This window comes from Mytilus edulis, chromosome 2 (assembly GCF_963676685.1).
Source record: "Mytilus edulis chromosome 2, xbMytEdul2.2, whole genome shotgun sequence".
Classification (NCBI taxonomy): Eukaryota; Metazoa; Mollusca; class Bivalvia; order Mytilida; family Mytilidae; genus Mytilus; species Mytilus edulis.
Genome location: NC_092345.1, coordinates 94,394,733 through 94,406,870, shown reverse-complemented (window position 1 = coordinate 94,406,870; position 12,138 = coordinate 94,394,733). Strand labels below are relative to the sequence as shown.

The 12,138-nt window shown below is 33.0% G+C and overlaps 1 protein-coding gene across 1 annotated transcript; it reads right to left on the bottom strand.

The window, feature by feature from the left end:
- Positions 1-475: 475 nt before the first annotated feature.
- On the bottom strand, positions 476-3,928 carry LOC139513494 (uncharacterized). The gene is made up of 2 exons (XM_071302061.1): positions 2,439-3,928; positions 476-762 (listed from the first exon to the last, which is right to left on the bottom strand). Exon 1 carries the CDS (start codon positions 3,704-3,706, stop codon positions 2,483-2,485), a length of 1,224 nt encoding a protein of 407 aa, XP_071158162.1. The 5' UTR covers positions 3,707-3,928; the 3' UTR covers positions 476-762; positions 2,439-2,482.
- Between the last annotated feature and the right edge of the window lie 8,210 nt (positions 3,929-12,138).

Here is a 12,138-nt window from a genome sequence, read left to right as displayed (position 1 = left end):
ATCAAATATCTTAAAACGAAAACAATCCTTCTGTTTTTGCATATTGCTGAGTTTTAATAAATGAATACTCTGTGATCTAGTAGCATTCGTCAATGCAATTAACATAACTAGTTTTAAAGTTAAATCTTTCACTGATATATCAGCAACTGGTGATAAACGTCTCAATAATCTCAAAACAATAGAAACATCCCAAATATTTACATCATTATGTACAGTAGGTCTCAAATGATATACTCCTTTGAGAAATCTTATCACAAGTGGATGCTTTCCAACAGGTACATTATCAAAAGTCAAACCAAACGCAGATAGTGCTGACCTAGCACTATTCAAAGCGGAATAACTCAAGCCACATTCAAACAAATAAGTCAGAAATTCTAGCACAAGTTCTACAGACGTGTGAAATTTATCCTCTTTCCGTTCAAGACAGAAAATAAACCATTTCTTGATATATGTTTTATATTGTTTTTGGGTTCCTGATCTCCATGATGCCATGATAATAGTGGAAGTTTTCTCTGAAATTCCTCTGTTTTGTAATCGGTTCCGGATATCCGACATACCATCAAATTCAATGTCTTTTCTAAAGGATGAACTATGTCCTTGTATGGTAGAGTCAATAGCTTTTTGTTTGCTTTGATAACATATGGATTGTTTATTAACAGTTTCATTACTTGAACAAACCATGGTTGGGTTGGCCAAAGTGGTCCCACAAACAGCACGTCTGCCTTGTCTTTTATAATCTTCTTTACACAGCGTCCGATCATGCTGAAAGGAGGAAACATATAACTGTAAGAAAAATTACCCCAAATCAAGAGTAAAAGCATCAACAAAAGATGATTCTGGATCAGCTTTCCATGAACAAAAAATTGGTAACTGAGTATTTAGATGTGAAGCAAATAAATCTATTTCTGGTCTATTCCATAATAAACATACTTTTTCAAAATTGTTTTTATTCAGTTGCCATTCTATCTGATCATTAAAATTTCTTGACTGATAGTCTGCTTTTGTATTTAACTTCCCTGGTATATGAGTAGCAATCAGCCATATTTGGTGTTCAATGCACCAAATCCAAATTTTTCTAGCAATTCTATTGCATTCAATAGACTTTATACCACCCATACTGTTTATATAGCTTACAGCAGTTGTATTGTCTGTGAGAATTTTGACATTTTCAACAGTATTCAAATCATCCTTAAATGATTTTAGAGCATAATAAACAGCTAATAATTCTAAACAATTAATATGATTATCTTTTTCATCATTGCTCCATCTGCTACCTATTTTTTGTTCATTCAAGACTGCTCCCCAACCTAATTTTGAGGCGTCTGTTTGAATTATAACCTGTGGGTTACCTCTATTAAATTTCCTCTTTTGAGTATAAATATTATCTGACCACCACTTTAGGTCTTGTTTCATTTCTGATGTTACAAACATTTCAGAATCAAAATCTCCCATAGCTAATTTTAATGCTTTAATTTTCTCGCTCTCTATTTTCCTGTAATAGAGTTTACCAAATTCCACAGCAGGGAGACTAGATATGAGTATCCCAAGAACTCTAGCTACTTCTCTTATTTTACATTTATTTTTACTTTGTAATTGTTTGCATTCTTTAGCAATAGTATCTTGTTTTTCAACTGGTAAAGTAACTATCATTGTTTCCGAGTCAATGTAAAAACCTAAAAACTTGATGCATTTTTTAGGAGTAAAAACTGACTTATCTTTATGTACTATAAATCCAAGGCTTGACACCATATTAACAGTTTCTGTAACATTATTTTTGCATTCGAGTTCAGTATCACCTAATAGTAGTGAATCGTCAATGTACCCAACATTAACATAACCCATTTTACGCAAACTTGCATATACAACTTTCATAATTTTGGTAAAAAGCCTTGGTGCCATAGCTATACCATTTGGTAAGTAGGAATATTGAAAATATTTCTCTTTCCAAACAAATCTTAAAAATTTTCTATGCTGTTCAGCAATGTTAATAGAATAATAAGCATGTCTTAGATCTACACTTGACATGTATGCATTTTCTTTAATCAAGTTTAAAGCGCTTTCAAAAGAATCCATTTTGAAATGTTGATATTCAATGTGTTTATTTAATTCTTTCAAATTAAGTATCATTCTGTATTCGCCATTCTTTTTTGGTCTTACAAAAATTGGGGAAATAAATTCATTTATTTCAGATTCAACTTCTTGAATTACATTCATTTTTAATAATTTTTCAATTTCAATATAACAATTTTTTCTTCCTTTAAATTGAATTTGGAATTTCTAATTGACATTTTATTTTGTATAGGAGGTCTATTGTCTGTAAATTCTATATAACAATGCTGAACCGCATCTAAAATATATTTATCAGATGTTAATTTTCTCCATTCATTAACAAACAATTTCATTCTTCCTGCTTGAAAATCATTTGTGTTAATACTCACAACATCTAATTCCTGTACTTGTTGTGAGTCCAACGGGAGTTTTTTTACTCAGATTTGTCAATTGACCTTGAGGCACTACCACGACCTCTTCCGCCTCTGCCTCTACCACGGCGTCTATTCCATGAGGATCTCCATCCACCACGGAAACCGCCTCTAAACTGGCTATAACCGTTACCAACTGAAAGGCGATTTGAAATCTTACTACATTCTCCAATGTCTTTGACTGTTTTAGAGACATCTCCACCAAATAACCATTTATTGAAAGGTTGTGTTTTATTAAACAGGTGACTATATTCCCCTTTTACATCAGGTTTCATGAGTTCTCTCCTAGCTAAGCATATTTCTTTATTTGCATGACCAAATAAAGCAAGAGAGTCCATACAGTCATCAAGAATACCTTCCAACTCAGGTTTGTTTTGAGTATCTTCTTTACCTAGAATTGTGTCTAGTCTATTAACTACTTTGGACAGATAAGTTGCCCCTCTGACTACAGTAGTCTGACATTGTCTCATTATATTGTCATTAGTTCTAGTTCTGGGCCATAACAGGTCCCATACTAACTGATCAGTTTGGACTGGTACAAGTCCTTCACAATTCTCAGGCCGATTACTCTTTTCATCTTTCATAAGTTCTCTGTATTTCTCTTCAGAAATACCATTTCTGAAAATATCTGTGATATTGTCTGCTAGATGTTCATCTAGTTTATCACCACATCTCTCACCAGATCTAAATCTTTTATTCATACTAGAAAACCTAGACTCTTCGCTATTTGAGAGAGTTTTCTGTTTTTTACAAGGTGGTTCATTACCGGTATCTTGACCGTCATCAAGTTCATGGACCTCGTCCATATCTTCATCTACATCACCTACATTATCATACTCATCATCATATTCATCATTATACAAAACATCTATACGTTTGTTCATATCTTCCAACCTTTTATTAGTTGAAGATTGTTCATTTCTCATGTCAGTAAGCATATTAATAATCACATTATTATTGCTATCTGATGTACTAGCCGACACCTCGTGTCCCTTGTTTACCGGAGTCTTTCCTTTAGCGTCCTTGTTATTAACCTTTGGACCGCTACCTGTACTACTTTTACTGACAATAGGTTTTGAGCATTTTCTTTTGGCGGGACCTTTAGCGGGACCTTTACCCTTCCCTTCATATGCTATTTCATCTTCGTCCAACCTTAATAAGTCATCTTCAAAAGAAGATTTAGGAGTTTTCTCTCCTTTCTCCTTGTGCAGCATGGCGTCCGCCATCTTTGTCAAGTAATAAAATAATCTCGTTTCACAAACGAAATAATATAAGATTTTTACTTGCGTAAAAAATCTTTTTATAAAGACATATACTTATTCAATATAAATAAAATATATGTACAAGTCAATCACATTGACTTAATATATCTTTAATGAAATCTTAGTTAGAGGTTGCGCTTCGAGACAAACCACGTCCGCTCGAAAGCAAAGTTAGCAACACATTGAGGTTGCAGTTGCGCAGTACTATCTCATCTAATACCGGAAGTGTTATGACGTAATAGAATTTATATCGACAGTGGAAAGTTTTCAGTATTGCACATGCTGATTTATCCGTATTAGGACTGATTTGCTGATATCAATTAATAAGTTATGTATATAGAGCCAGTATTCCAACGTCAGGTGACTGCCACAAACTGTCTATCCAACGAACCAAAGCAGTGTGAGAATTGCCTCTTTTTTAAACTGCTAAACAATGGCGGTTGCCTCCTCAGTTGTAGAGAAACACTGGTTGAATGTCAATTATATGGTCTGTTTATAAATTTCCTGTTTACAAAACTTTGATTTTTTCGAAAAACTTTGGATTTTCTTACCCCAGGAGTAGATTATCTTAGCAGTATTTGGCATAACATTTTTGATCTGAGCGTCACTGATAAGTCTTGTGTAGACGAAACGCGCGTCTGGCGTATTAAATTATAAACCTGGTACCTTTGATAACTATTTACACCACTGGGTCAATACCACTGCCAGTGGACGTTTCGTCCTCGAGGGTAAAACCAGCCCAGTAGTCAGCACTACGGTGTTGACATGAATATCAAGTATATGGTCATTTTTATAAATTTCCTGTTTACAAAACTTTGATTTTTTCGAAAAACTAAGGATTTTCTTACCCCAGGAGTAGATTACCTTAGCCGTATTTTGCACAACTTTTAGGAATTTTGGGTCCTCAATGCTCTTCAACTATGTATTTGTTTGGCGTTTTAACTGTTTTGATCTGAGCGTAAATGATGAGTCTTGTGTAGACGAAACGCGCGTCTGGTGTATCAAATTATAATCCTGGTACCTTTGATAACTATTTACACCACTGGGTCGATGCCACTGCTGGTGGACGTGTGTCCCCGAGGGTATCACCATCCCAGTAGTCAGCACTTCGGTGTTGACATGAATATCAATTATATGGTCATTTTTGTAAATTTCCTGTTTACAAAACTTTAATTTTTTCGAAAAACTAAGGATTTTCTTACCCCAGGAGTAGATTTCCTTAGCCATATTTGGCACAACTTTTCGAAATTTTGGGTCCTCAATGCTCTTCAACGTTTTATTTGCTTGGCTTTTTAACTGTTTTGATCTGAGCGTAAATGATGAGTCTAGTGTAGACGAAACGCGCGTCTGGTGTATTAAATTATAATCCTGGTACCTTTGATAACTATTTACACCACTGGGTCGATGCCACTGCTGGAGGACGTTTTGTCCTCGAGGGTATCACCAGCCCAGTAGTCAGCACTTCGGTGTTGACATGAATATCAATTATATGGTCATTTTGGTAAATTTCCTGTTTACAAAACTTTGAATTTTTCGAAAAACTAAGGATTTTCTTACCCAGAAGTAGATTACCTTAGTCGTATTTGGCACAACGTTTTTGAAATTTAGGTCCTAAATGCTCTTCAACTTTGTATTTGTTTGGCTTTTTAACTGTTTTTATCTGAGCGTCACTGATCCTGTGTAGAAGAAACGCGCGTCTGGCGTATTAAATTATAATTCTGGTACCTTTGATAACTATTTACATCACTGGGTCGATGCCACTGCTGGTGGACGTTTCTTCCCCGAGGGTATCACCAGCCCAGTAGTCAGCACTTCGGTGTTGACATGAATATCAATTATATGGTCATTTTTGTAAATTTCCTGTTTACAAAACTTTGATTTTTTCGAAAAACTAAGGATTTTCTTACCCCAGGAGTAGATTACCTTAGCCGTTTTTGGCACAACTTTTTGGAATTTTGGGACCTTAATGCTCTTCAACATTTTTATTTGTTTGGCTTTTTAACTGTTTTGATCTGAGCGTAAATGATGAGGCTTGTGTAGACGAAACGCGCGTCTGGCGTATTAAATTATAATCCTGGTACCTAGTCTTGTGTCGGACATTCTTTTGCTGACAAACATAAACCTCGATTTTCTTCTTCGCCTCGTTCAACACTGCCCTTCAAATGAATATAGCATAGTGTTAAATGTTAGAGAGTCAAATAGCTATAAATGACAACGTTCAATAAGACATGTTAAGGATGTCTGCTTGTCATGTTTTGGAATTTTTGTCAGATTTTCGGAATCCTCTGGTTTTATCCATTTGAATGCCTTAAAAAACTTCCCGATGAACCCCAATTTTTCTTTTAGTAAATCTTTTATATGTATAATTATAAGTCATATGTAAAAGTCTAATAAAATTTTATTTATTTTTTAATAGTATTTGAGAACTTTAACTGGTCAATTATAAAGCTATGAAAAATCAAGAGAGAACATTTTCCCGCCAAAATTCCAATGGCTAATATCTCGAAACCAAGCACATTGACCCCTATATATTTTTTTTTTGCTTTTTTGATTCCTCAATTTCTTCCCTATCAATGCATACTAGATTTATGAAAAGTTTTTTTTTTAAACTGAGCAGTGAACATCCTTAACCTGATTTAGTAGGTGATGGGCCACTAAAATACTGAAGAGAACGATGATCCCACGAAGTAAAGACGACGGTGACACAAGTTGACAAGATGCCGTCATGACTGTTTTACGAAAAGCGAAACGGACATACGAATTCGATACAAAAATGAACATCTGCAAGGTGTTTCGGAAATGTTTTGGCATACCAAAGATTTTTCGACAGCTCATGCAATTGCCTTCAGAGACTAAAATAAATCAATCGGCATTCATAAGATGCATTTAGCCCGATTTTTTTATAATCAGACTCGAATTTTTCTATTTCCATAACCGTGTGTCAGTGTCAATTTCGGGACAGCATCCTGACAAATGTCCACCTTCATGTATAATAAGAAAGAGATAAATGCATTTCTTTCAATTTTCAGAAAAAATTCAACGAACCAAAGTTGAAGTCAATTCTCAAGAAAATCTATAAAAAAAGCCCATTTACTGCTACTTGACCGTAAGTCGAAAATATATCAAATGGAAACCACACTTTTTAAATTTGGTGGGTTCGAAACGCTTTTTTTGTTTACTTTTAATAACAACATAATTTTTGAACCCCAAACATTGAATATCATAAATGTATGGGAAGTGTAAGAAATGATGCCAGAACTGAAGCATTGTCTAATATTCTTCTGACTAACAATTTACAAACAGCGATAAAATATTCTCGTTTACTTTTTACAACTTTCATGGGTCTGACACGTTTTCAGGGATTCAAAAAACTAAAGTTATTGATACAAAAAGCCTTAGGCATGTGTCCATCATAATTAAAATTTGGGAAGTACCACACAACAAGCTGGTAATTGCATGATATTTCTAATTGGTATAATATCATGATGCAATGTTCGCTTTTGTAAACAGAGAAATCTAAAATTACATTTACAAGTTTCCATATACAAATAAAATATAGTTTAAATCCAACTTGTTTCTCAGTATAGAGATATGACTTTAGTATATTTATTGATTCATGTTATTACTGGATTCATATACCCATATGTATATCAAACATAATCAAAACAATGGTTACTTTAATTCATAGGTTACCTCATACTTAATGCGATGCTGACCTCAAATGTTTTTGAGTATTCTTTTAATATAAAAAAAAAAAAGAAGATGTGGTATGATTGCCAATGAGAAAACTCTCCACAAGAGATCAAAGGACACATAAATTAACAACTATAGGTCACCGTACGGCCTTAGTGTCTGTTTTGTCGTATAGCTTAAGTATTCAAATGTTTATACATCTTTGCTTCAACTGGTTTTTCAGCTCACGTAAACGTTTATGGTGAAAAGCACTGTGTATTTCTTAAAATACTAGTAATATCAATATTTTTTTTATATTTTAAAGTCTTTCATAATGAAAGTATTATTTTTATTTGAATAAAAGCTAAGAAATCATACAGCTACAGAAAAGGATGACGACCCCATCAAGTCAGATGAACAAAAGTCAAGGAGTTCCGCAATCACCATCGTTTACAAATTATCATCCTATTGAAGGTAAGATATTTTTGTGAAGGAGAAAATTATGCAAGTTTTGCACTTTTCTGTAATCAATTGTACAACCAAAACACATTTGAGCTACAACCCTTTAAGTGTATTTTTTGTCATATTTCAGTCCAAGTTTCATAATCAGGTAGCCGTTAATTTCTGTGAAACAATCAGAGACAATTTGTGTAATAGGTTCACTTTTAAAGCCTTATTCATCAGCAATATGACGTCACACATATTCATACAAAGTACTTAGATACAAAGACCTATCAAATATTGTGGCAAAATATGAGTTTTTTAAAATAAAACTTTGTGTCATTGAAATATGAAAGTATGATTGTGTAAAAGGTTTAACGTCCGATAATTGAATTAACACTGCTGTGACCCAAACTCCGTTTGATCAAATATAACTTATGGTTCAAGGTCACGTCCACATGTCTTTGTTCTATGCACTTCTATTTGTATAATGTAATGTGATGAGTTAAGCCCTTTTCAACTGATTTTTATAGTACGTTCCTATGTTAAACTGTTACTCCACCCGCTAACATGTTTAACCCCACCACATTATGTATGTATGTGCCTGTCTCTTAGCCAAGAGCCAGTAATTCAGTGGTTGTCGTTTGTTGCTGACGCAACGTCAGATATTGCTACCATTTAAATTGGAAACGCGCTTTACCTAATTCTTCCTGCTTTCCTTTTTGGGTAAATGCAAAGTATAACACACAAGTATAAATGCCGTGAGAATCCAATCCAATATGATTTTATAATTAACATAGGATATTCAATTTTACTGCTAGTAATTATGTGTTTTTGGAGGAATATTGCTGTATTATATATTGAACCCGAGTATGATTTTATTCAAGCAGTGACATACAATAAATTATACTTATGATACTGAAGTTTTCTTACTTTTTGATCGTCTTATAGATGTGTATTTTTTTAATGGGTGCATCATTTCGTTTTGTTGATAACAGGACATTTATGTTAAGTGGAGGAAGGAACACGCGAATGCAGTTCATGCCGTCCCTAGCATATTACGCTTGTGGCGACGTCAAATTATGATAACGGACAAACTTGCAAGACATTTTCATTAATCCGTATTTTTTTAAAGATAACCCTGTAATCTTAATGCTATTAGGTGTACTAACTTCAACTTTAAAAGTACTTTTTATTGGTATAGTTATCAAAGCCGAAAAATAATCTTCACGAAATCAAATCTCTGTGTTTTTGGCCGTAAAAGTTTTGTGAAGGCATGAAAGTTTAACTCGGACATTTCCGCAAAACATTGCAAATCTGTTGTTTTGAATTGAATATGTAGCTCAATTTATTTTTCAATTCGAATTTTGGGAGCTAACACTTAGTACAAAACGATCGTGCTTACAATTTAATGAATTATCTGTCAACATTTTATTTTTGAACTGAAATGTTTCAAGTTTCCAAATTAAATTTCCGATGGGACATTTCCGTACATCATATTCTTTTGAAAATATGTATGCAAATTTTAAATGGAGACAGCCATGTTAACCAATACTGAAATATATCACGTCATAGAATGTTCATGCAAAATTTCGAAGAGTTGCGTGAACATTTCGCGAATTGCTCGAGTTTTGTTTTTCGAGTTTGTTACATGGGACAACGCTAAGTAAACGTTTTTGGGATAATCTGTGTCTTCCTAAGCCTATGAATATTATATTTTTATTCTTTCTCTATCATAACGTGAAAATTTAAGAATCAATCTTTTTTTTTCATGTATAATTTGAAATATTTATTTCAGCATTTCTATAAAAATTTTCCCGTCAAATATTTACTTAACGCTACTTTTCGTGGTAGTAGCAATATCTAACGTTGCGTCTGCTGTGTTACATATTTGTTTTCTTGTCAATTTTTTATATCAATTAGGCCGTTAAGTTTCTCGTTTGAATTGTTTTACATTTGTGATTTCGGGGCCTTTTATAGCTGACTATGCGGTATGGACTTCTCTCACTATTAAAGGCCTTAGTACGTTGACCTATAGCTGTTAATTTCTGTGTCATGTGGCCTCTTGTGAAGAGATTTCTGTTTGAAACGCTTACCACATCTTCTTTTTATTTGTAGTTAATAGTATTTTGTATGATATCGATCAGTTATAACGCGATTGAAGTTCGCCTTTTCAACAAAACTCTCACTGGGGTAAAACTGATATCCGTAACTGCAGTTACGTATATCCCAAGATGGCAGACGATGTTTCAGGTAAATATTTCTTTTGTCGATTTTGTAATAAATATGCATCATTTTTGGGTATTTTATGTCTTTTTAAACGTATTACTAAATTTGAAATGGAGCTACTACCGTTTTTTTCATAGTTCTGTGGTTTTGTCCAAAAAATATTATGATTATTCTTTAGCAACAAAAAAGGTATCAAAAACAAATTTCACAGTTAGTAACAGAGTCGTAGTATCTAATTATTTCAGGTTCACAAGAGGATATTTAGGTCAAAGTTCAGGGTTCTTAAGTTTTAATGGTGCTACTTATCAAAGCTCCTTCTAAACTTCTATAGATATCAATCACATTAACTAATATATATGCAGATAGAAATGCCTTACTGATAACTTATAAAATTTCTCCCTGAAATATTTCTTGGTTTGAGGCAAGTTTCCGCCTGGATAATACCGGATAGATGTATCCTGCAAAAGAGCCCCTAAGTATAAAAGCTACACGCTTACAATGAAATATGACCCTGTGTCAAAATTCTTTCAGAAACAGGTTAATAACTCTTTCGTTATTTTCGTTAAGTATCATACCTCATACATTTTTCAAACCACAACCAATTTTAGTCCGTTTCTTATTTGAAATATGGATTAATTTAGATTATGCTAAAATGTTACCCTAAGTTACCTTTTATTTCTACAGTAGCTGACTATCAACTTAAATGTCTACCTAAAGAAATGATCATTGTACACATACATTTATCAAACGACAAGAAAAAACATAAGTTAAAATTGAGGTATAAATGCTGATAATATAAAAAAAGAAGATGTGGTATGATTGCCAATGAGACAACTATCCACAAAAGACCAAAATGACACAGACCTTAACAACTAAGGTCACCGTACGGCCTTCAACAATGAGCAAACCCATACCGCATAGTCAGCTATATAAGGCCCCGATAAGACAATGTAAAACAATTCAAACGAGAAAACTAACGGCTTTATTTATGTAAAAAAATGAAAAGACAACTATTCGCCACAGTAAAAATACAATGTGGATGTAAGCAATAACGTATGAACGTCTACAATGTTAAAACCCATACTGTAAGTTCGACCTGTGCTTGGACATAATAAATACATTTGAGAAAATTTACGGCCTAATTTATCTTAAAATTTTTTACAGAAAACGACTTTGGATTGAGTCTCCAAAACACATTTTATGAGAAAAATTCTTTGGAATAGGACCATGAATTCAATTCGTTTTCAATTCAAAGTATTATTGCCATATAATTAAACATTAAGTTTGTGACATATAACAACAACAAAAACAAATGAAGACACTAAATAAGTAACTCAATATATAAATACAAATTCAGGTAAATATTAAAGGGTCCCCTGTCCTCAGTTCCATTTCCTTTTTTTTTTTTATAAAGGATCCTAGTTTAATCACTTGTGTTGGTGTTGATGGGTTAAGTATATATATATATTACTTTGTCACTGTCAGTGAGACTTTCTATGTTAACTCAATTAAAATATGCCAATCTAACATTTAAATTGGAAGAACAATTTATTAAGAAATGTTTCTCATCATCTAGTACTTTGCATTTTTTGCAAAGTCTCTCTTCGCGAGGAATTTGAAAATGCCTTTTTTCAATTAATAATGAATGATCACTGATTCTAAGTTTTGTGATTGATTTTCTAAATTAAAAGCTTGAGTTAGAGAGGTAGGGTTTTATCAATAGATTTGGATCAAATCCTTTATAAACATTTAATTTACTTTCATCATCAATAGATCTCAACTTATCCATCAACAGGTTGTTTGTTATAAGTTTATTTGGGGTTTAATATAGTTTTAAACATTTTTTAATTGTTTTAAATTATTACAGGTTTTTAGTCTATCTATATCAATGTTGGATTCAGAAAGAATATCTTTTGCAAAAGTGAACCATGAATAGGACCCACTAGAATCCAAAGTTTTAGTTAATTGAAAAGATTCATGTAATAGGGGATTCAAATTTGAGGTGAAAAGCCTTGCTAAATACATAATAGTTATGGTTTTTATATAACATTCAA

What these genes read in the sequence shown, in the direction of transcription:
- LOC139513494 (XM_071302061.1), bottom strand. Translation starts at nt 3,706, where the DNA reads ATGGCGGACGCCATGCTGCACAAGGAGAAAGGAGAGAAAACTCCTAAA.